Raw genomic sequence first — 25010 nt, 5'->3', positions numbered from 1 at the left:
TCACACTGGGAATTGTTGGCCTGCAACGTTAATGTTGAGCGTGTTGTGTTTTAAGGTTTTGAGGAAAATGCAGAGACGGCATAGCAGCAACACTGACAACGTTCCTCCTGAAAGGTAAAACTTTTTCCTTCTTTTTTCCTCTATTTTCCTCTCCAGAGGGTGATGTTCTGATTTCAGTATATGGGGTGTTTTAGGAGAGGAAAGCTCAAAAGTAAGAAAGGCATATACTTCTTGTGCATGTATTGTGGCCAGGCTGCCTGCTCGAGTTTAGAGACACATTTACTTTTCTCCTTCATGTCACTGATTGACTACTACCAACCACAGTGTTTCAGGTTTCATGATCCAGTATGGCACATATGGAGACAGTTGGCTTAGCATAGGCAGGACATTTTGGAGCTCTGGAAGAGCGATTCATGGCACAGTCCTGTGGGGATCCTAAGTGCTATAAATCTGAAAGGATCAATCTGTATGACCAGAGGCTATTTATACTTCTGTTATTAAGATGTTTTAAAAGTCTGCTGGTCTGAAGCTCCCATAGTATAAAATACTATTACTTAGTATTTTATAAAGATTTTGGGTGATCCTTTACATCACCCCAGAATCTGTATCTAGCTTCATGTATGTGAAAATTTAGAAGTAGAATACCTCAAATTCACTTCTGTAATTATAACATCAGCAAGGAAGGCTTGCCACTGTTGTTGTTCTGGTACTAAATATTCCCTTGTGCTTTCCCAGGGTTAGAACTTGACTCTTTTTTTTTTTCTAAAGAAGAAACTAATCTAATTACTCTAAGACAAAGATGGAACTAACGAATTTCATTGCTTTGGCTGAGCTGAGATTGTAAGTGAAAGATCATGATCACAAGCAGTCGCTAAGTATTTCTTAGTGGTTTTGCAGGTAGAAGTGAAGCCTGATGTCATGACCACTTCTAGCATGGTACCAGTCTTAATTTCAGGGGGAAAGAAAGCCATCTTCAACTTTTTCTGCATGGTGCTGCCCAAGCCTCAGTGCAGTCTGTGGGTTTTATACCAGCAGGCAAGCCTGGGGCTTGAGAGGCACATAAGATGTTGTGTGGGTCCTCTCATCTGCAATGTAGAGCTCTCTGAGTCTGTACAAACTTGTAAGGCACTTTGGGATCTGCTGGAGTGGTTAAAATGTATTCAGGATAGGTGTCTATTATTGAGTGCAAAAGATAAGCACAGTAATGTCAACTGGTTTTTAGAAATGCTTCTGGTTTTTAACAGGGTAAATACATATTGTCACTAACATAGGCTGAAGGTTTCCTAACTGTAGAATGAAATGCTGTTGCCACTGGTCTTCACTTCTCTTAACTTCAGCAGACTCACAATTCCATCCTTGTTTATTTGTTTTTAAATATGTTCCTGATTAATTTCTTCCTGCTGAAAACATAGTCATGTGTCCTGGTAGTATTGTTCCAAACAATACTTGTGTCTTCATCTGTAACACTGGGTTCCACCCAATCTGTTTGTTATGTTCCCAGACATAAGTACTGTCACATTATGTCCCTGTCTTGTATATACATGCCTGAATTGTAATGTTAGGTGTAAAATCCAAGATCTGGTTGATTAATATTTTGAACCAAGAAGAGGTGTGCAATATCTTGTCGACTTGATTCCTTGCTGGAGCCTGTGGAGAGACATTGGGAATGGGGTGTAGCTATAAAAAGCCTTATTAGGAGTTTGCTTAGTGGGAAGGTATGCCCTGAGAGGTTTGAAGCTATCTCCAGAGTGAAATGAAAGGCAGTGCTCTGTGCCCTGTAAGATGCTTGGGGAGGCTTTTGAACCCATGGGAGAGAGAGGGTTAAGGGCCCTGCATGTGCCTGCATGTGCTGTCTCAGCTTGTGACCACTATTTCTAAAGTTAGAGATCTCCAAGGATTAAAATCAAGAGAGACTGAAGTTCTGCAACATGCCTTATTTGTGGGCTTTGCCTCTTGCTGAGCTTTATTTATTCTTTACTCTCCTTTTGCAAGTTAGAGAGGTATTTGCTGTCTGCCAAGCATTTAGTGCCTAATGATCGTTCTACTTGTTACCTGTATTGTTCCTTGTCATCTAAACTTTACGTGTATTCATTTCAGTGCCACAGTACTGAGTTCAGGCAAAGAAAGCGTATTTTCTTTTGGTATTAGGATGAGGCTATTTAAGACTTTCTTTTTGGAATCTGGCTATAATCCCACAAGCTCAGGAAAGAATCGGTGCCAGGTCTAATTCTGGCCAGTGCCCAGTAATTTGGGTACATCCATGTCCAATTTGCCAAGAATACCAAAATAAAACAATTTCTTTTGACCCATGAGCACATCCTTCACTTACAGTATTTGTTGGGTCAGGGACACACAAGCAGCTCTCAGCGCTTCTCTTCCCAGTTGACTCTGTCTCTTGTTTGTGTCATTCATCAGCAGGCAAGTAGCGATCATCCCTAAATAAAGACAGAAGATTTTGGGGGTAGGTCATTTCTTTGAGTTAGCTTGATTAATTTGGTTGTATATAATATGACCTGTCTTGGTTGCACTGTGTAAAGTTATATGGGGTTTTCTTTATGTTTTTCTTTAAATACTGAACTCATTATAGAAGATGTTGAATTTGGTATCGGATGGGTTATTTCTTTGGTTTCTCCAAAAGTAAAGAGAGTGTTTGGGAACTCTGTTCCTTAGATGAAGGAGCGGGTGCATTTTGATCAATTCTTTAGAATTACTCTGATCTTACCTTAGGAGTCCGATTACTGGCCTCTAGTTCTGCAACTGTGACTTTCCAACAGCAAACAGAGTGAAAAACATCTGTCATCTGGAGACCTACATATTCTGACAGTGTGTGAGGAACTCTTAAATGACCACAGTCAGTTTTAGGCCACACTGGGCTAAAAGACTGACAATTTCTGTGGCACTTATTTTTGTTTAATCACTTTTCTCTAATCTCCGTCCACTGCAGAAACCGGAGCCAAACAGTCAGTTCTGAAACCAGCGTGGATGAAAGTGGAGTTTTTGAAAGTCTGAAGGCTGAAGCTTCCTCACCACAACAGCTGTTCTCAGGCCTGGCAGGCATCCCGTCGGGCACCATCACAGCCACACCGTTCCAGTCAGGTTTGGTTCTGGGCTCTTCAGCAGGAGGTGGGGAAGTATTCATTCAGATGCCAACCCCAAGGGAGGAAGGGACCAGTCGTACTGAAGGAGCCCCATTTCACCACCGGCAATCATCCCATCATTTCCACCATGGCCATCACCGGGGTTCATCTCTACTGCACATGGCAGGAGGGGACCGCCACGGGCATGCTGAGGAAGGCAGTGATGAGCAAGCTGGAACTCCAGCCCCAGCTCTTTCAGAGTTAAAAGCTGTGATCGGTTGGCTACAGAAGGGACTTCCCTTCATCTTGATCCTCCTGGCTAAAGTTTGTTTCCAGCATAAACTTGGTAAGCATCTATCCTTTTTGGATTGTAAGTGTATTAGAGGGTGGTTAGGAAGCTTTATCATGCTGTGGTGTCTGATACATTTGTCCACATGACAGTGTCTAGAGGTAGCCTAGCATGAAGGGGATATATTCAAATGCATGGGATAATGCATTTGATAAATTCAGCCTACTTTCAGTCCAAGCTGTTTTCATCTGTGTCAGTCCCATCTGTTTCCTGTCCTGACCTGTGGAAGATCAGTTCTGTACCTTTTCCTAATCTCTCCTTGACATTCCTGTAGGGGCTGAGGATGTTACCAAGGCTTGTCCCTCAGACCTCTTTCCAGGAGAGATGGGGAGAGCTTACATTAGTGATTTGCAAAGGCCTCTGTGTAGCACAGAAGGGCTCAGAGGGATGAGACACTTGTATAGCTAGAAGGATGGTAGTTGTGAAATCAAGCCAAACAGCATCAGCAGTTACACTTTGCAGTCCTGGTCTTCAGAATGCCCTAAAATATATGTCTAATCAGGTTTCTTTAATGGTACCTGAGTTTTTCAGCCCCTCAGTGGTCATGTAAAATCTAATAATCTAATCCTCCTCTTACTACAAAATTGTATGTGTGGCATGTCTGAGGATCCTTACTCATTCTGGGAGTAGTATGCTGAGATTATTATCCCAGGGAAGCCAGTAATGCTTGAGTTTAGTCCACTTACAGCTCTTCCAGTATTCCCAAAAAGAAGTATTGATTCATGTCTGCAACATCTTGCTCTTTGGACCTGGTATCCTGTATGGTTTTGATAGTGTGCCCTGTTCTCCATGAGCTGCTGAACAGCTATTGTAATACTGTCATCTAGCTGAGTTCTCTTTGCACAATGGAGCCACAACTTGCAGCACTTCTGTTCTCCTTCAGCACAGAACCTGACATTAGGACAGAGCGTTTGTATTGGGCTGGGTGGCAAGTGCTCGCTGCAATAGCTTCATTTTCATTTAGCTTGAATTTGAACTTTATGAGTCCAGACTGCACTGGTTTAGTCGCCTATATATTTTAATTCCCAGTGCATCCAGAATATCACCCAGTCAATTTTTTTCTAAGCTTGAGATGCTGACATCAGTCCTGGCTTAGGACTGAAGATCCTCCTGCCCAGCCTTACATACTTTGACGGTGTCTTTCCCTGCAGGGATTGCTGTGTGCATTGGTATGGCCAGCACATTTGCATATGCCAACTCAACACTCCGAGAACAGGTTGCTCTGAAGGTGAGTACAGCATCTTACTCTCTTACGTTCCCAAGCAACATTGCTCTTTGTATACAAAACAATGTCTGGGTTGAACCTTCTTTTGCAATGTAGGGATGAATGCCATTATATGGATACAGATCTGTCAGAAGAAGAGTACTGTGCTGTAATCCTCACTTCCTCTTCCTACTTCTCCCCATTGATGCTCTCCCACAGTTTCCATCCTGCTCTTTTGTGAAAGTGTGGCATAGTAAAATGAAGAGAGGAAGAGTCAGGGATATCGTAGTCTCCTTCTGGTTCTGCCACTGACTGGCAGTGCATCTTCAAGCACTTCTCTGTGCCTTTCCCCATTATATACAGCAGAGGTCCTGAAACCTATTTCACTAGTTAATGATGAGATTTAATTTATTAGCATTTAGATAATGTTTTGAGATGTTCAGCTGAAGGATTTTGTAGATGTATTACTTGTTAATATCTTTATAATGCTGTGTTGATAATATGCTTAGAATATAAAGAAACTAGCAGATCTTTTCAGGTCTTATGATCTTCAGTGTCAGCAGAATACTTCAACAGCACTAAAAGCACAAGAGTAGAATTGCTTTTTTGTAAAAATGACATGGGTGGCACAAGTGTACACTTGTATCTACCAACAGCAGTGGCATAAAAGCAATACGACACTGAATGAACAGATAAATCGCATAATCATGTAATAGATTGCTGTTGCCTTGCACTTTGCACCTCTGTCTTTCCAGCAGTGTGCCCATTAATCCACCTGCTTTAAATCTCAACCTAACATCCCTGGCTGTTGAATAGCTACAAAGAGCTATTTTCTTAATAAATCAGCTCACAAGAAAAATGCTGGGGTTTTTTTTCCTCCCAGGAGTAAAATTTACTCACCAAAATTACACTGGGCCAAGACCCAGGACAAGGTCTTCTGCCATCCAGCTTCTGTCTATAATGTTCCTTGTTCTTTGAAATGCAAAATTTGTACTTCTTTTGACCTTTAATTATTTCTTGAATCAAAAATGCATGTTCTAGAACCTCCATGCATTCAGATAACATTCATATCTGCTGCATGTAGTGATGGGTTGTTATATTTGATTTAGTTAAGCCTTCTTGTAAGTGGCTTTGAATCTATTTGTAAAACACCCCTTTCATGAAGTGTCATTCCAGACAGGTGACAGCTCAGAATTACAGTACAATATATGGAACTGACTTTTTTTTAACCTGCTTGTCAAACTGCGTTTTAAATATCAGGAGAATTTAGATGTCCCAAGAAAGATCCCAACTTTGAAAATTGTGTTCTGCAAGTAAGGCTGTCATTCTCACCAGTGTATTTCCATTACTTTCTCTGAAGTTGCTTTATTTGAAAAGGTTAGGTGAATGAGAGCCATTTCTGCTTGTTTATATATGTCTTTACCTAGCAGCCTACTTCTTAGTCCTTTGTAAATAAACTAATTACTGAACACTTAGTTGCGTATTTGTGTCCCCTGAGTTAGTCTTGCATTTTTCAGCAGTCGAAGGCTCAGCTCAACCCTTGAGACTTTGAATTTATCTTTGCTGCTTTTTTTTCTTGCTCAGGAGAAGAGATCAGTGTTGGTTGTCTTCTGGATCCTGGCCTTTCTCACTGGAAACACCTTGTACTTGCTTTACACATTCAGCTCTCAGCAGCTGTACAACAGGTGGGCAAAATGTACATGGTACATGATGGAAGCAGGTGATAATTGCCAGGGAGGAAAAGAGGGAAGCCCACTTTTCCCCACACTTTGGGAGGAAGTGTGCGTACTTAAGGTATCTGCTGTCTTTGTTACATCTTTGTAATAGCTGTCAATGGAGGAAAAGAATGTGTGCGTCGCTTCTACCACCAGACTATGCTCCTATCAATAAATTACATAACCAGGGTTTAAATGGGCCAGGGTGTGAGGATATACTACAGTGTTGCTGCTTGAAACATGTAGTCTTGCAATTTTCTTATGTATCGAAGCAGGGTGGATACTTTTTTATAGTGGGACTTCTGAATTTCCATTTTGACCACTGTGACTGAGCATAAAGAGCAGGTGTTGGAAGCAGATAAGAAATTTACCCTCTGATTTTCCTCTTCCTGTGATGTTTTCTCTTCAGTCTAGCAAGCTTTGAATCTATTACAGAAGATAAACCAGAGATTAAATAGTAGTATTTTACGTCGGTGTCCTCAGGGCTTGGAGGCGTTTGGATCTGGGGTAATTAAGGTAGCCTCCACTTTCAAATTCGGACTAAAGTGGTTCTCAAATACAGAAAAGTTAGTACCCATGGATTTGGTTCAGTACTATCCCTTCTTATTACAAAGCAGGGGTTAAATGACAGATAGAAAGCAAAGATACAGAACTTAAGCAAGGGGATGTTAGTAGAGCAAATAGGAAGAAACAGAGCAATATCAAACCTAGTTACTTCAGAAAGTAGTTTTGATATTAGTGGCTAAAACCATATGAATTATCTTCCCAATGAAGATTTTAATTGTCCCACTGAAGAGGACTTAGAACTTCAGACTGAAAATACAATGTGTGTAACATGCATCAGTTGGGTTATGGCTAGATGGCTCTTGGGTATGTTTTTTCTGTCATTTATTTCATTGCTTCCCTGCTTCTTCCTATCAATATTGTCTATGCAGTGGAAGAGTCAAGGTCTGCCCACAACCCTGGTATCCTTTGGAATTGCCCCTAATGTATTTGGGTTTGATCATTGGAAAGCTGTATGTGTAAATGCTTCTAGAAAGGAGGAGAGATGAGAAGGCTTGTATGTGTGGGTCCGAATGAGAAATGGCAAGCCATGGGATACTCTGTGTAGGGCTTGTGGGAGGGAATGGAAGAGAAGAAACAGGTATGGCAAAAAGGTGTGAAAGCATTAAGAAGAAATTTGTTTGCACCACAGGGAAACAGCGTTTCTCTAAGAAGAAGGTTAAGGTTAAAAGCATGAATGGGACTAGTTTAAAATAAAGGTTAGATCATCTAAAATAAAAAGGTTTCATTAAATTGGGGCCATCCTACACACTGTTCAGGGAGTGGTTTATTAACAGTGAGCAGACTGGGCAACAGCTTCACTGAAAAGCGAGTGTTGTAGCGGTGCCTGCTGTGTCATGCTTGGGCTAGTATATCTATTGCTTGCTGTGTGGGGACCTGTGACGATTCATGAGGCAGGCCTGTGAAATTAGAAGTAGCTGCTGCAGTTTTGTTTCTTTCTGGCTTATTTTTCGTTTCCTGATTTATTTACTTTTTGCTTGTTTCTAGTGCATGAATAGTAGTAAAGTCTCTGATTCTGTTTCTGTTTTTAGGGTGTAATTTTACCTGTTGTGCTGTGCCAATGTTGTGAGTATTTTAAATTCATGTTCAGGCTTTTCATTCTGGGTTGGTTATTTTAATTTTGCTCTTTTTTTGTTAAGCTTTTGCTTTCTACCATGAGGCTTTAGTAGGTAAATATCCTGAAGAGGAATCCTGTTTTTTCAGTGTGAGTAGGGTCCAGTCCTCATTGCTGCTCAGGTCAGTAGCTCCTGCCCATTGCTACGTGAAGTTCTCCTGTCCTGGACTCCCCTTCTTTAAAGAGCAAATGTGCAGCCCAGTCAATAATGTTATGTAAGGGGCACTACTTTTTTTGATCTTTGGTTCAGGTAAGAGTTGCTAATTAACACAGCCCAGCTCTTGGTCTGCTTCAGACAGTGGCGAGCCATTGATCAGAGCATGACACACCTGAAGTTCTGACCTTTCTGCCATGGCTAATACAGTGCCTCCTTTGTCACCAGTTTGTTTCACATGCACAAGTAGCTTTAGAGACTGCTGCCCTTGCAGTCGTTGTACCTGTGGCAAGCCAGCCTCAGAGGAGCAAGACATAGTGGTCTTGACTTGGCCATGACTTCCCCAAAGAATCATAACTACTGATGACTTGGACTTCAAAGGATAAGCTTTTACAATCAGATCTGATAGAGGAAGCCTGTGGATTAAAGGCACTGTCATTAGACCAAAGGCTCTTTTACAGCGTGGGTTGCAGGTTATGGAGATTGCAATCTTCCAAAACAGATTTTGTACGTTTGGGTCCTATTTTCTGATAGTGGGCAAACCTGCTGACCTCAGTAGAAATGGGCAAAACCAAACAAAGTCAAGAGGCCCAGAGGAACCATGGGACTAATTTGCATGTCTTATTCCTATTGCCCTTGAGAACTTCACTGAAGTTCAGTGGAGTTTCTAGGCTTTCTCTGGCTAGCAGTGGATACAGCTGGTATCAAGAAGCTTAAGTGAGGTTCTCCTCATTGGTGTTTGAGCCTTGTTGTCATGCCTTTCAGCCTTATATTTCTGAAACCCAACCTTGAGAGGCTGGACTTCTTCGGCCTGATGTGGATTGTGGGGATCGCAGACTTTGTACTGAAGTACCTCACCATTGCATTGAAATGCCTAATTGTTGCTCTGCCTAAGATCATCCTAGCTGTCAAGTCAAAGGTAAGAGTCTCTTTTCTTCTTGATATATGGATGTTTGTCTTTGATAATCTGGTACCTTTACAACATGTTTCCAGCATGAAATATGGGTGGAAGAATAAAAATAATAAAATCTCTGATAAAACTTTGGCAGAAAGTCACCTGGGTAGTGAGTTTTGGTTTTTGAGCCATTGCAGACCTGAGCAAGGGTTTAGTAATGCCAGCAGGTGATTAAAGTCCAGAGAGAGAGAGAGAGGTAAGCATTGCTTGAAAATGAATAGGTACTAGCAGTGAGATAACTCCTTTTCTGGTTTACTTTGTTCTAAGTTGTTTTCTGAGTAATCTCTGTAAATAGATATTTCTGAAGCACAAATCTCTTCATTTAATGGAAAGAAATTGCAAGTATTGCAGTTGTCTCTTTCACTTTCTACTTGGGTCAAAGAAGTAACGATATTAAATTGAAGCTACTGATGCCACAAGAGACAGCGCCAGTTCTAACCATGGGTGAAGAAATATTTTAACTAAATGGTTAACATAGTTAAATGTTTATAAAATCGTATTTAGACTATGCCTAACTTTTGAAACTTTTTCACTACGTTCTCTCTCTTGAAATACCTTTTCATATTTTTTTACTCTTAGAGATCTGTCATGCTGCTCCTTCCTCCACTTAGTAGTGCCTACATTTCGTGGCAAATGTAGCAATGTGTGTTATTTGCTTTGGTAAACTTTCTGGCAGCTGTTGGGATGAAAGGCACTACATAGATACAAGATATTATCATTAATTGCTGAAAGTCTCAGGCAGGGCACTTAAGAGGATATCTAAACTGGGAATAGTTTTGCTTACAAATGACATGGGTGGCAGGGGAGTTGAGCAGTTTGTTCCTGCACAGCAGGTCTATTTGAGACGGTTATTAATTTATTTCTGGCAATTGTCCAGCTCTTTTTTTTTTCCTTCTTCTTCTATTATTATTATTTTATTTTGGGAGATTAATGTGCTAGGTCAGAGCATAATCCAGCCTGGGGAGGGAGGGAAAAGTGATGTGAATAGTCTTCCCAAGATAAATTGCAGTGTTGGAAAAGGTTCACAGCCTTTGCTTGCTTGTCTGAGAGCTATCCCAAGTACTCATTAATCCTTGTCGGGCGAGAAGAAAGAGAAGGGGTCTTTATTTGCAGCTACAGTGGGAGGCTGGTAAGATCACATCTGTCAAGGGCCTATAATGACTCAGAGCACAGATGCTTCATTTTTAATACCTTTTTCTGGATAGCAATATTTCTCACTTTTTTTAAGTCCCTTTTTGTCTTAGGATGTTGTTGATGGTCTTACTGTCCCTTGACATCTGAGACTGCTGTTACCTACCACTATGGATCTGGATTTATTTTTATCCCCCTCTCTATACTACATCCATTAAGCCAACCAGGGATGAGATCTGGTGTAACAAATTAAGCAAGATCAAACTGGGATGGGAGAGTTCCAAGAGAACCCCAGGATGCCGTAGAAATTGTAATTGGTAACCACATAGCTGAGCTCTTTCCCTGAGCCTGATGACCCAGCTTACTTCTACAGGCCAGCTCAATGCTACACATCTTATTTTTCAGATGAGTTTTTTTAAATGTAAGCTTTTTCTGAGTTAGAACAATTCTATTGCACTTTAGGCATATTAACTTTGACCAAATTCTTATCAAGTTATTTGCTATCTTAATACTTGCCAGAAACAAAGTTATTCTCTTCCTTCCTCATATGCTTGTAGTAGTGTTTCTGCTTGAAGCCTAGCTTGTAGTTCATGAACTTCTGAATGGCTGTCATTTAATGGTAGCAGGTAGCAAGCTGCTGGAGAAATACAAATGAAATTCACAGAGTAGAGCTAGAAGATTTTTTTCAAGATATATATACTGAGAATTTTTCGGCCAATATAACTAGTCAGAACAGCAGCCTCTAGCTCCTCATAATACAGGGCCTGAAGTGGATATTGCTGCACTGTCAAGGATAAAGGTATTTAATCTTGAGCTTCCTTGCAGTACCTTCTTACTGGCAGTCAGTCATAGATGATAAAATTTGCCCATGGATGGCATATCAGGGACTTTGATCATTCTGCGCTGAACCTCTGAGCAGGCCCTTCAGATTTTCCTCATTTTGGAAGTTCAAAAGCACTTCCAAAGCTAGTCTGGCTTTTCATGCTGCTCCTTGAGATTCTAGTCTTCTCTGAATACTATGTGGTTTTCCCTGATGCTTTTGCATAGCCTTTCTATTAGGAGGCATCTCTTCTGAATGTCCTTCTTTTAAGTCTCTTACCTCTCCATATCCATTGTGCTTGGAGCAAGATCAGATTCTTTTCTTTTACACATCAAAGTCTTCATATCTCCCCTCAATCTTCTCTGTAGACTGAACACCACCAATTTTTTGAGTCTTTTCTCAGGGATCATTCATTCCAGATCTTATTATTCTCTTCTGGACTGTCTTCAGTCCCCCTTGTTTTCCAGACCATTTCTCCAGTCTGTCAAGATGAGTTTGGATTATAATCCTTCTTTCCAGTATGTTTACAGCCTTTCCCAGTTTAGCGTCAACTGCACATTTGATAAGCCTACTTTGTTCCATCAAGATCACTAATGAAAATAGTGAATAGTACTAAACTCTGCTTAACTCAGATGCATCTTTTCATTTTCACAGTGAACACATGAAAAATTTGGGCTAGAGCACTCAGTTCTCCCAGTCTAAGGTACCTGGGTCATGTATTCCTAGAATGGCCCCATCACAGGAAGGGCAGCATTTGGTTTAAGATGACATCAAGAACCATCTTGGATTTATAGCATCAGTTCATGCTTTAGTAACTGAGAAAAGGCAAACTAAAATTGAAAGGCAGAAAAAGAGGTTTGTCTTTATAATCTGAATACAGAGAACAGTAAACATGATGAGTGCTTGAAGTATGAAGCATGAAGACTGCTATATTATGGGGATACATCTAGCCAGAGTTCTCCAAGCTTGAATACCTCAGAAATTGAATATCTCTGCAAGCAACCCCTCCAAAGAATGAGGGAAGATTGAAAATTTAACAAAATAATCCCAGACTTTCCCAGGTCCCAAACCAGCCTGGAAAATAGAGTTGCCAAGAGAGGCTGTGAGACTACAATCAGGCTGGAAGGCAGGGAAAGAACTTGTGAATAGGGGAGAAAAGCACAGAATGGAAGGTAACCCCAGCATCAGACTCCAGTCTTACACCTCTACAACCCATGGAAGTTTGCGGGAGAAGGAGCATACCTGTGGCTAAAGATGTCCCTTCCTCCCCCATGAGCTGTGATGGGCACATCAAGCTGCGTACAAGTTTTAATAGCAGCTGGGCTCATAATTTCTTTGGAAGGGGGGCTTGGCTCCCACCCTGCACGCTGAATGCTCTCCATTAAAAAAGGCAAATAAGATCATTTGGTTCAATATAAAATGAATTAAAGTAAATTAAACTGCAGGAGCCATGTGGCCTGCAGAGGCCTCCATTGTTGTACACACATAAATGGCAGCTTTTCATTTTCACTGCTAAGGAATGACAGCTTGAGGGGGGTGGAATTAAAAATAAGGAAATAAATAATATAAAGACAGAGTTGCCAAAGATTTCGTTTAGGAAATCCCAGGTGCCTGCAAGTCTCCCATCCCCTCCTCATGCTGTTGTCAGCAATCTAAGCTGATATCCTGGAGAACGGAGTGAAGCATGGGGGGGAGGAGGGAGAAAGCAAACCAAAGAACTGTAAGAAACTGGTATCCTAGGTTCTTTTATATATATATATATATCCCTGTCTCTATAGGGGAGAAAGATACCAAGGACACACTTTTTTTCAACAGTCTTAATGGCTGGTATATAAGAAAGGCCCTAAGTAAGAATTTTCTTTGCATGTTCAATGCAGATGTGCAGCCAAGTTACAAGGGACTGCATTTCCAGAAGACTGAAAATTCACATTTGTTTGTTGAAAACATAGTATGAAATTACTATTGAATAAATACTTGTCAGTTTTGTTTGAAAGCTGGATCTAGACATTGCAAATGAGTTTTTTGTGGCAAGGCTGCTGGCATTACTCATGTGAAGCTTTTTCTTTATGCTGTTGAAATGGTGTTGGGGGCAAGTGTACAAATACTCTTCCATGCTAGCATTGTGGAGTCCTCACTGCATCTTTGAAAATATTTGCTTGGGACTTTTTTTGGTTGGTGGGTTTTTTTGGAGCTTTTGTTTTTTTAAAGTACCATCTCATCAAATCTGGTTGGAGAAAACTTAGCCTGTACGTGGCAGCCATTCTTTACACAGTTTTGCACTTGGACCAGATACCTTTTTCAGGTGCATATCGTGTTTCCTAGCATAGGTGGTTACAGCTCTGCCATGTAAACTGGCACATTAAGCTTTCCATATTCCTTCTGAAGCTGCACCTTGGACATGAAAGAAATATCAGAATGTCTTTTGCATGAAGTCGTATGATTGGGATACAAATGGTATCATACAAATGGTATCATTGCCTTAAGATAGTTTGGAAGCAAACTATCTTAAGGCAATGTATTATAGTGTCAGCTGATCTGTGATAACTGTGTATTCTGTGAGTCTGAAGCTAGTAAGACTTGATTTTGAGTAGCCCCAGTGCTCTTCCATGTTCTAATGGAGCACAAGCACTTCCACAGTTGCTTTGATTATCATGTCACCAAACACCTATCATGTTTCAGTCTCTGTGCACAGCCATGTATAATTAAACAGTTATTATAAGGAAAATGAGCACTTACCTTACAATGATTAGAATTGTTCTGCAGCTTGCCTCCCATCTTGTGTCAGAGCTCAGCTCCATGGGATACCATGGTCCAAAATCCTGGTGCCCAGCCTTTCCCACTGGGCAGACTGACCCTTCCTCCATCACATGACTAGTTGCACAAATGACTTGCATGTGCAAAAGTTTTATGCTCCTTGAGCAACAAGCTCTTCTTGCACTAGGCATTCATGTAGAACAACCCATGACAGAGTGAAGTCAATCCTTCTGCATCAGGGGAAAGAAGGCAAGCTGGAGAAGTTTGCTGCTGCCAAAGCATTTTCTCTAGGCCACAGCCTCTTCCAGAAGGCTCACATTAGGAGAGAAGGTGCCAGAGGGAAGTTGTGTTAATTGTGATGGTGATGGCAGCAGGCCTTCTAATGTCCCTGCAGCCTCTCTTTCACCATGGGACCAGATATTTATCAACCATTTTACATGAAGTTTGTGTACCTTTTTTTTCATCCTGAGAAAAACAGGGTCTCTTGGAGCATTTGAGTCTTCTAGATGCTGATCAAAAAATACAGAAGCATTAAAACAAGCACTGGGAGCGGGCATATAAATCATGTATTACAAAAAATATCCAGGTAAAGATCTTCCTGTTCCTTGTCTGTGCTCTCTTGTACTGTGCGATATGCAAGTTAATCCTGGTCTTCTCTAATAGTGTGGCTAAAGTGGTGTTTCCAGATAGGTGATAGCCTATCCTCTCATTGCCCTGTCCTTGATGATCTTGGATGCTATTTGGGGGAACTCCCTCAGAAATAGATTCACTTTTCTTGGACAACAATCTGAGCTTTGATCCTCTAGAGCCACGGGAACTACGTGATGGTTCTGCAAAGACTTTTCCCTATTGCAGCCTGGGACAGATGTGGTGTCCCAGAGCCAGAAGCGTGGGATTTATTACTTATGAAAGAAAAAGACTCACTAAAGCGTAGGATTAGGTACTGAGGAACTGGGTCTTTTCTGTCCCTCTCCTTAACACACTTTGAAAGTCACTGCTACTAAACTTTTTAAAGGTATCATTGCTCTTAGGTGCCTTCCAAGTTTAACTTTCCAGTTTAAGATATCCAGGATGTGACTTTCAGAAGTGCTGTGCACTAACTAAAAATCTCATTTTCCCTTCTAGTCCCACCTTGGAATTACTACTCATTAGTCTTGCATGGATTTTCACCAGCATCCTCTGCGCCACAATCCTGTTTACTGCTCCTACCCAACACTTTCTTATATTGGCAATATGACCTGAAATCTCAGCAGAGCCTGCTCTCCTCTGATCCAAATTGCCAGCAGGTCTCAAAAGTTTTTTCTAGCATCTTCCTGTTTCAGATTATGTCCTAATGCTGCTGGCAACAGAAAAAGTGAGACTTGGAACTTCCCTTGAGTGCTAATCACAACTTACAGTTGCCTCATTGCAACTTCTCTCACTTCTCTTGCATCCCATTTTAATTCCGCTGTGTAAAACCTTAGCATGCCTTTCTGTTTCCTTCTGTGGAGGCACACATGCACAGCCTTATGTCAAAAGAGACTACAAAGTCAATGCTCGGTTAGGCTATGTGGGAACTAGCATTGCTTTTGCAGCTGTAATTTGCCCCCTTTGGTGTGCATATATTGTGATTCAATTTTTAATTATGTGATTCCATGTTATTTTTCTGTAAGACTTCTTCCATCCATCACCAGTGTATACTGTGCCCCATGGACAAAGCAAGGTGAGGTACTGAAAGAAGCTGTTGTAGAAACTGGGAAGTGCATAGAGAACAAAGAGACTGTTGGAAGAAGAATGTTCTACAAGTTCAAGTCAAATGCTACACTGGAGAATTAAATTCCATCCTTTTCTTTGCCAAATAATTCCTATGTGATTCTAGAAAAGCCATGTACAGCTGCAAACTGAAGTCAGTGGTTTAACTTTTAATGGTAATGTGATCTATAAAATTAAGTGCTTTATAAAAAGTCTAATCCCAGAGATCTCAGATTGGATACCAAAACAACCTTACCTTAACCTTAGTCTTTCCGTGTCTCAAGTTTTCATTTAGAAAATGCAGAGAATAGCTGTCCCTTATGTCAGCCAGCAATGTGAAAATAAGTTGGCTTTTTTAAAAAATCTTTTACTGTAGTGGTGATGTCATTAAAAGATTGAAGAAATTTTAGTAATTTTCTACTCTGAGCAGAGCTTAAATAGCCTGAAGTGATAGGATGCAGATCTGCCATCAAGTAATGAGGGTGTAACAAAATACTAAAGTCACATGCTTAATGAGTACCACTCGCCCTCTGTGAAAAAATAGCGTGTGTTCACATCATTAGACCGTATAATACTGCATGTACAGAAGGAAAATTGCAATTGTATGAAAATCCTGAACTCTGCTCTTCCAAAATAAGTGCTTGATTTAAAGTATAAAAATGGTCTTTCTATGTGGTGAAGGAGGTAGAGGAAAATGGAGGGTTATACTTGAGTCATTGACTTAGTTTTTAACAAAGCATTCTGAAAAAAGAAAGGAATCAAAATTTCACCATGTGGTATCACACGGCTCATCAGCAGAGCTGCTATAATTAGATCCACAGCACAGTCCTCTGCCACTTGTGCTAATGAAGGGTTTGATAACAGTAGTAGACTGTCAGCTTTTATAGTAACTGACCCTACAGAGGTAAGCAGGGTAAGCTCTGTACTTCTTATATTTTAGTCAGGCTTAACTCCAACCTGTTGCAAGGGCTTGATGAGAGCAGAGCAGGGACTCTTTTCTGATATCTGACTCTACCCTAACCAGGAGCTGTAATTTCAGGTAATATCCTATGTAATCTCTGCAGTCCAGCAAGGTGATATGCTTGCTGTGGAGGGCTGGCTCCTGCACACTCCAGTCATGCGTTGGGGCTGGCTCACAGGCTCACCAAAAACAGCTTTCGCTGATCTTAGAGAGCTGTTAAATCTCTATAGAGTGTATTTAAGAGAAGATTCCCAGATTTACATGGATTTTTATGAAATAGGAAAAGTCACCTAACAGAGGCAGGCCTTGCCTTATTTCAAGCTGTTGTTCCAGGTCAGATGCACAGGAGAAATAATTGTATTTGTGCTTAATATAACACACAGTTCTTCCTAATCTTGATGAGAAATAGCTGAAATACTTTAACTGAAGTTTTCAGACAAAATACAGCTCGAGACAAAGATTTGGCTTTGAAAACGTCAACCTAGATAGCCAAGATATAACAAAGCTGAAAAGGAGAAGACAGAAAGGGATATGTGATGGGTGCCACCTGCAATAAGTTACTGCTATCAGAAGGCTAAATTTTGCTTCTGAAATTATAGGGAACAAACCTTGTTTTCTAAGCTTCTGACTCAGAAGGAAGACTCCACTTTTGCTGCAGCCCTTTGTAGAATTACTTCTGATTTTCTAGGCACTTTCCCTTAGTTTAAAAAAGGGCTGGTGTGTTGCACTGAGGACTGAAATGCCTGACAAGACTTACATTTCTGTAAGCATTTACTGTAGCACTAGGTCACTTCTAAATGATGCTCAGCTGTCCTTGTATTGCTTCCCCCTCCTAGCTGTAATCACTCTAAGCTCATCAACAGGGCTCTCCTAAATGGTCAAGTGGGTGGTGTTCATGGGCTGGATAGAGAGATGCATCCATTTAAAACTTAACTGCACTCTTATGAGGGTGTTAACAAGTATCTAGCTGCTAAGATACCCTGCAGTTACCATTGAACACTGAAGATCTGCATTAGATAAAGGAATTATGAAAGCTTTGTAAAGGGTGGAGATTTTGTGGTTAGAAAATAGAAATTTGTCACTTGCTGCATGTTCATTTTAGAGCCACGCTCTGCCACTTCCAATTCTGCAGCCTGTCTGGACCTCTAGGGCTGCCTGTGACCCATCTTCCCTTATGTCTTGCTGTGGGTTCTAGTGTTTTTAGTGCCTCAAAGGCTTCTGTTGTAGAAGAATTTCAGCTTTGATGCCCCAAATGCTAAATCCAGAAGTTCCATCTGATGCAATGAGAAAGTAAGCAGTGACCTGTCCCAGCCCAGCCTGCTAGGGAAGCAAGGCTAAATAAAAGAAGATGAGTGTGAGCCTGGTGGGAGGAACAAGTCAGAGAAAGCAAACAGTTTGCTGCCTTTAGCTTGCTGGTAGCTTTCATCAGAGCTGGCTGAGGAGGGGGAGGAGGAGAACTGCCTGTGTGAAGGGAAGGAAGTGACAGCGTAGTCATTAGCAGACTGCGACCCTCTGTCACAGGGGCTCCTGAAATAAACGATGATTGTATTGAAGCATGAGGCTGGATAGAGACCTCTGTGCTAATTTAATAAATTGCTTGCATTTAGGCCCCCAGATTGTTGCTGTTACATTTTTGCTATGTGATGCCACCTGGGATTAACAAGGAGGAGGGGATGGGGGGAAAGGAAGAAAGCAGCCCAGGTCCGTTAGCAACCGCTGGTGTGACCTCACTCCTTGTCCCAGGGGGCATATGAGATCATGAGAATGCCAGAGCTCTCTGAAGGATTCGATTTGTTCGGTACAGCAGGATGGCCTGCCGAGTGATCTCATCTCTGAGACCCTAGGGAAGGGCGCTAGCTGCTGCTAGCCTAATCCCCACTCCAAATCTCACCAATTAACAATTGACCTGTGATGACATCACTGATGACAAAGCTAACTGGGACAACACAGCAAAATTCCAGGGGAATTTCCCCTTCTCCATGATCTTATCAAATAAAAGAATTTTGACATGTCAAAACCAAATCTTTCAGTCCAGATAATGTCATTGCAGATTAAGCATAGTTCTGGGGTCACAGCTTGCCCTGACCTAGTGCCCTGTCACCAGTTCTCCCTTTTAAACAGTGTGGAACAGAACATAAACAGGTCCTCATTAAGACTGGGAGACCCTCAATTAGATAGCCTTATTTAGCCACCTTCTTAGCCCTAGTCTTAGGTGCTTTAAAATAGAAATTACATGGTAAGAAAAAAAAGTCTTATTTCAGTTGTTGCACCTCATGGTTGTAGTAAGCCAGAAGGGAGTTTATGTTACCTTGCATGTGTCCTTCAAGGAAGGAGAGCTCTCTAGTTGGAATAAACACCAGAATGGCAAGGACAGCTTTGGTGAAGGTTTACAAAGAATGTTGTCCATTCTTTGAGTTTCTTTGGAGAGAGAAGTGTTTCAACCAGCATGCTTCCGCCCTCTTCCCCTTTTCTTCCTTAAGGTCCCCAGGAAGGTTTAGTATCTCTGAGTTTAAGATGCCTTGAGGGGTTTTTTTTCAGAGCCAGTCTTTTTATCTGTGTACTGTGCAAGAGCCAACACACACCTGGGTGGAAGGGGAAGGATGCTGGCAAATAGATCATTAATTTGATTATTTGGGATTATCTAGAAAGTTGTCAGAAAGACTGATGTCACCTTACATTTAAACCCCTGTACCTTCAGAAGGGGTATAAGATCAGAGAGACCTACCTTGCATTCCTTTTCTCATTATTAATAGTTTCTATGGTTTACATCATATTAATCCCTGTAAGTCTTAACCTCTGCTGCTAGTGTTCTGTAGCATTGTACAGGTATGCAATAAGGTGTATATTCATAACCTGCTCTAAAAGTTTAAGATTCAAAAGTGTAGAACAATAGCTGCATAAGTGACAGAGCAAGAAGAACACTAAGAAACAATGAAATGATAGTTAACCTATCTAGGCACCAAGTTAAATGGCTGCAGAGAAAGCTGCATCTCATGAATACTCATCTTCACACCATTTAACAGAGTGCATAGGTGGACAGTGAACACAAGTCTTATAAGCTTCAAGTCCCACACCTGTTATGTGCTCTTCTTTTGACTTCCTGATAGTAATCACGTATCACTTGTTTGTTTGTTTTACAGGGAAAGTTTTATCTGGTTATTGAGGAGCTGAGCCAGCTGTTCCGCTCCCTTGTCCCCATCCAGCTATGGTATAAATACATCATGGGAGATGATCCATCCAGCAGCTACTTCCTAGGTGGGATCCTGATCATCCTGTATAGCCTCTGCAAGGCGAGTACCACCTCATTAATAACCTCTATGGGAGCTGTAGCAGGAGCAGAGAAAGCAGCACAGCTGAGGGGAACAAATACACTTTTTGATTGTTACTATCACTACCCAGGAAGGGAAGCTGCAGCAGCTGGGGGCACCATGTGCTTTAGTTGCCAAAAGCATTTTGCTTCACCAGTATGTGAGCATTGGTGAGCTAGAGGAAGATCTGTAACTGCTCATGTAGTGTTGCATCAGGCTAATGAAGTCCTTGCTGCTTTCTAATACCATTCTATAAAGGCTAGAGGAGAATGGGAGTGGAGTCTTGGGGAACCAGTACTGGAAGATAGGTTAGCTGTCTCCAGACTTCTAGATAAAACATGGAAAGGAAGGTTGCAGACAGTTAAATGTTTCTCTCTAAGCCTTCCTCTGTCTTTCAAGGCAGGCTAGGTACTCTGTCACTCGGTACTGAACGCAGCAGGGAGAGAGAGAGGGTCATCCAAGTCCTGCCTAGATAAAACAGGTAGTTCTGGCCCCATTCTAGGTCCTGTTCTGGCTGATACAAGTTCAGCGTGACTTATTTAGAAGAGTCCAAAGTCCGAGGTCTAGAAATAGTTGCATTTCTAATTGTGGGTATTGAACCCTGCCAAGGGGCAGAGCAGTAGCTGAAGCAAACAATGATACACCTTGTGTTATCCATCCCTCTGAGAAAGGCCAAGTGAGTCAAGCTTGCTGCAGCCCTGATGCTTGTCTCTGCCTAGGAGAAAGGGGCTATGGCTTTGCAGAAGCAGACTGAAGAACAGAGAATATGTTTAAGCCAAAAACAGCTCAAAGGGGCTAATGGATTGCTGTGCAATACAAAATCATACTATAGCTCTTATGTGAGATGTGGCTGCAGTTGCAGCTATATGTTGTATAGGAATGGGGCAATGCAACCCTTGCTGTCAAGGAGTTTGCAATTTTTGCAGGCAATATATGCAGAGAAGGTCATGGGAAGTGAAGTGACTTGGTCACAGCAGGTCTGTGATCAAGCCAGAAACAGAGCAAGCAGTGCCAGAATAGAAGGCACATGAGACCAGTGTAGTTCCCTCCACACCCATCCATTCTCTCAGCTGTATGTTTCCTGCTCTTTACTCTGTGCTGTGGGAGAGGATTGTTGTCCCTTTCAAAGATACCATTGTCTGGATCCCCTCTAGACAACAGTATCCAACCCTTCCATGCCCTTCTGGCTTGTGAGGTCAGGTATACAGATCACAATTACAAGGACAGATTTCAAGTGATCTTTCTGGTGTCTCTTCTTGCAAAAGTTACTCAACACCTGGAGAAGAGATGCTCATCTGCAGTTCTACATGCCATTTCTTACATCTGGAGAAGTCATCATAGTGTGAAGAAGCAGTAGGGGGCCATCTGCTCCTTGGAGGAACAGGAACCAAGTACAAAAACACATCTGGCAGGACAGGGGCCTCAGCAGCCAGGGCCCAGCCCCACAGCACCCAAACAAGGCAAGCAGGGCAGGCCTGGAGGTGATAGCCAGGTTCAAAGAGTCCATATCTTCAGGTGGTGAGGCAGGTCCAAGATAAAGCCAGAACATCAGTCCACAGGTCAGGATCAGGTCTGGTGAAGGCAGCCAGGATCAGACCCAGTCCAACAGTTGCAGCATATAGCCATAGTGATGAGACAGGCTCAAGGTGAGGGTGTGAAGTCACTCCATGTGCTGGGGTGTCCAGATCAGTGGGATCTGTAGCTAGGCACAGGCATGGCTATGGCTGAGCTAGAAACTAGCACTTACACAGCACAAACTTGAACTGAAGCCTCCAGGGCTGAGCTTAAATAGAGCTCCTGGGTCCATGGGCAGGGATTGTGTGTGGAGACCCCAGCTGAGGCTCGTCAGAGCCATGAAGGCCTATTAATGTACTCGGAGCCCTGACACATAGGTGCAAGCAGTGCTTTATGGGCTAGCTTGATGTTTCTCTACTATGAAGCCTTTATAGGTAGTGTTGTGATAATCTAGATTGGAAAAGCAACCTCATTTTGAAAAGTCTGCTGATGTGTTATTTAGAAGTTCCATGAGGAGAGAAGGACAGCTATTTACTGGCCTTGGCTATAACTTAGGACTAGCACTGGGGGACACACTTGTGTGAAAGTGCCTTGGCTACAGCCTATGCCTTTAACATGCACGTTTCTTCCTTTAATTCATCTAGTTCATCAGAGGTGTAAATGGATGGATAGGCCAGCTGAAGGGTGATAGGTCCAGGAATAAGTCCCAGGTCATTGTGTGGCAGCTACTTAGTACCACAGATGTGTCCAGGATTAGACCTCTGCACGCTAGAGACTTTGCTTGGAAGTGAAAGAAAAGTGTCAGCACACTCTTCTAATACAGATCATGAAATACTAGGTGCCTGCCTCCCATTTACAATCACAAGAGTTGCAGGCCTAATTCCTTGCCTGAGACACTGAAAATATACCCAAAGGAGTCCACATTAGCAAAGCCACAAACCACATTAGAAAAACCACAGAAGCCAATTCGGCACTCAGACCTTCTGTGCTCCTGGCAAAAATCCAGGGCTCAGCTAGGGCTGCATCCCCTTTCCCTACACAAAGGGCAGGCTCAACTTTCAGAAGGTTGTATATAGTGCAGCTGATGGGAGCTGTCTTGGTGTCTCTGTCTGGATTGTGTAAACATGAACCTCTGATTTTGGTGAAGCAATCCCAGATGTTTATCAGTAAGGGCATCCAGGTCTTATCTTTTCCCTATCCTGAACAGAAGCACTCACTGTCTGTGAACCCAATTGTTACAGTCCTATTGCTAGAAAGGTGACTGATGCAACATAGACTTCAGGGCATGGGGTGATAAATGGATGTTAAAGAGACTACTGAAACATGCATCTTTTGGGGGTACAGGGAACTCCAGAGGAAAAAAAATGGAAGGGGGGAAATGGACTGGGAGAAGAGGAGACATCAGAGCCAGAGCAAAGGCATTAGAAGTCACGCTATAAGCAAAGCAACCAGAAAAAGCTGTGAATTGGACTGCGCAAAAAAGCTGATCCCTATCCTTGTTAGAAGATAAAGTCTGTAGTAGTCGGCAGCCTGAAGTGCTAGTTGCTGACTGGAAGCATTACTGGAAAGACCCTGGGAGCCTTTTTACATGCTGACTGGAAGCATTATTGGTGCCTTCATTTGATTCCACATCTATTGCACGATGATCTCATTGGCATTCCCTGCAGTGAGCCCACTTAATCATGCTAACCAAAAAAAAAAAATAGAAAGCCAACTCCAGGCATTCTGGTGCCTTTGTACTGCTAGTCCACTACAGCTCTGCATATTCTGCATCACATCTTCCCCTGCCCTTGCTCAGACATGTTAGAAATGGAAAGGTCCTGTTACTGTCATCTGGCCCTTCTCCCAACTAATGCATGGCTGTTCTTTGCACAATCATTTCTTCATATCTTGTCTAGATCATAGTGTCTTTCTCTCTGTATCCTGCCAGATAGGGAACATGAAGCTGGCATACCAGATTAGGTTTTTCAAGCTGTTTTCCCTTTTATTAGTAGTACCATGTCTTCACTTTAAGAACGCTGAGTGTGTTTGGCCCCTTGATATTTGTAGGCAGTTTATCATCTTTTCCCCTCGCTTTTGTACTGCTCAGCCAAGCTGTAAATATTTATGTCTTTTAGTCTGTTTTCAGAAATCATTTTCTGCAGGCTCATTTTCTGCCCTTCTCTGAACTGCTTTTAGTCTTTAATGAGGAGCCCAGAATGAGCGCTGCTCTCCAGATGCAGTTACATCATGTTTGCTGGGCAACGGAGGGAGGGGGGAAGAAAAGGACCCGGTGTTGCCCCTGCTGTTGGCTATCTTCGGGCGTCTGCAAAGTACCAAGGTGCCGGAAACTCACTCCCTTCCTGGCATTTGAAGTTTCTCACTCTTTAGGCAGATGCAATTCAGAGCAATTCATCCTCAGTCCTGCTTCTTATTCCTCAGGCCGTTCTTCTCTTCTCTTGGTCGCATTTAATCCCTGCCCTCCACTAAATCACTCTCTGCAGCAGGACAGGCAATTCCCACTCCTTCTTTCATAATATCATCTGGGCCCTGAAGTGTCAAGCTGCATGGCAGAGCCACACAGCCCTGGAAATCCCCCTTTTCCCTAGAGGCTGAGGAAAGCCGTTTTCTGCCTCTTCCATGTGAAAAGACTCCTGTTCCTTCCCTCTTTCTCAAGCTAGCTGAGGTGTTTTATAACCTCACTTCTGGGCTTCTCAGGTACTCAGTTCTCAGGGTGGGAACGGTTCCATTTTAGCCCTTTCCTACTTAGTGGGGCTGGGAAATTTACCCTACCACAACGCCCTGATGTCTGCTCCTCTTTCTGTCCTGTAAAGTCCCTGATTTGCAGTCCATTGTTACCAGAGCTTTTTTGGCTACCCTTCTCCACTATCAATTCACATTTATTACATATTTCATGATCACCATGAAATCTTTTTTGGCACCATTGTTACTTAGGATCTTTGTTCCCTCCAAGTATCCATTTGGAGACACTGTTTCCTGAGTTTCTGGACTGTACACGCACACACACATATTTTGTGAAAAGTATCTAAAATGGAATGTCTTTATTGCAGTCTTTTGACATCTGTGGTCGTGTGGGAAGTGTCCGGAAGGCACTGAAGGTCCTTTGCACCCCGCAGGTAAGTAGTCATACATATTAGAGCAGTTTCATAGGTGGAACCTTGTTACTATTGAATGATGGAGTTGAAAATTGCTCAGTGTATCAATCAGGATCATCGAATAAAATAATTTGCTGTCCCATGGCTGGATAAGCTGGTATCTCTTGTCAGGGATGTTAGGAACCTTTTCTGATATCTGCCCTGTCCCAGCTATGGGAAGAGATTGTTGCTAGTCTGGCCTGTTTTGTCTGATTGGAAGCCCTGTGTAATATGGATTAATCCATTGAGGCCAAAACTGCAAGAAGCTGACAAAACTTTGTAGTGCAGAGTGTGAGAAAGACTTTAAATAGAAGTATGTAGTGCCTGATGTGCAGTGACATTAAAAGAGATCCTATAGTGCACAGAAATTATCCCAGGCATCGCATTATACCGTACTAATATTTGCAGTGAAATATAAAAACTTATATTTTAGGATGGTAAAATTAAAGACTGTAGAGGAAAGGAACATAACATCATAGAAGTTTGTTAGAACTTGCCTTGCTTATTCTGTGGGCTTGGGCTTG

At 42.1% G+C, this 25010-nt stretch overlaps 1 protein-coding gene across 7 annotated transcripts in view; it reads left to right on the top strand.

Moving 5' to 3' along the window:
* Positions 1–25010, top strand: part of RNFT2 (ring finger protein, transmembrane 2) — a 34715-nt gene that overhangs the window by 3354 nt on the left and 6351 nt on the right. For 3 of the 7 annotated variants that reach the window (XM_072880435.1, XM_072880438.1, XM_072880432.1), the window contains exons 1-7: positions 32–114; positions 2945–3423; positions 4578–4654; positions 6215–6315; positions 8943–9096; positions 19670–19819; positions 24403–24468. In XM_072880435.1, coding sequence (XP_072736536.1) covers positions 32–114; positions 2945–3423; positions 4578–4654; positions 6215–6315; positions 8943–9096; positions 19670–19819; positions 24403–24468 — 1110 coding nt within the window. Of the gene's footprint in view, positions 1–31; positions 115–2944; positions 3424–4577; positions 4655–6214; positions 6316–8942; positions 9097–19669; positions 19820–24402; positions 24469–25010 lie in introns of those variants that run through there. The other 4 variants (XM_072880433.1, XM_072880434.1, XM_072880437.1 and 1 more) reach the window with 3 other exon arrangements.

The sequence above is a fragment of the Ciconia boyciana genome, chromosome 15 (genome assembly GCF_034638445.1).
Source record: "Ciconia boyciana chromosome 15, ASM3463844v1, whole genome shotgun sequence".
NCBI lineage: Eukaryota > Metazoa > Chordata > Aves > Ciconiiformes > Ciconiidae > Ciconia > Ciconia boyciana.
This window is presented reverse-complemented; position numbering and strand designations above follow the sequence as displayed.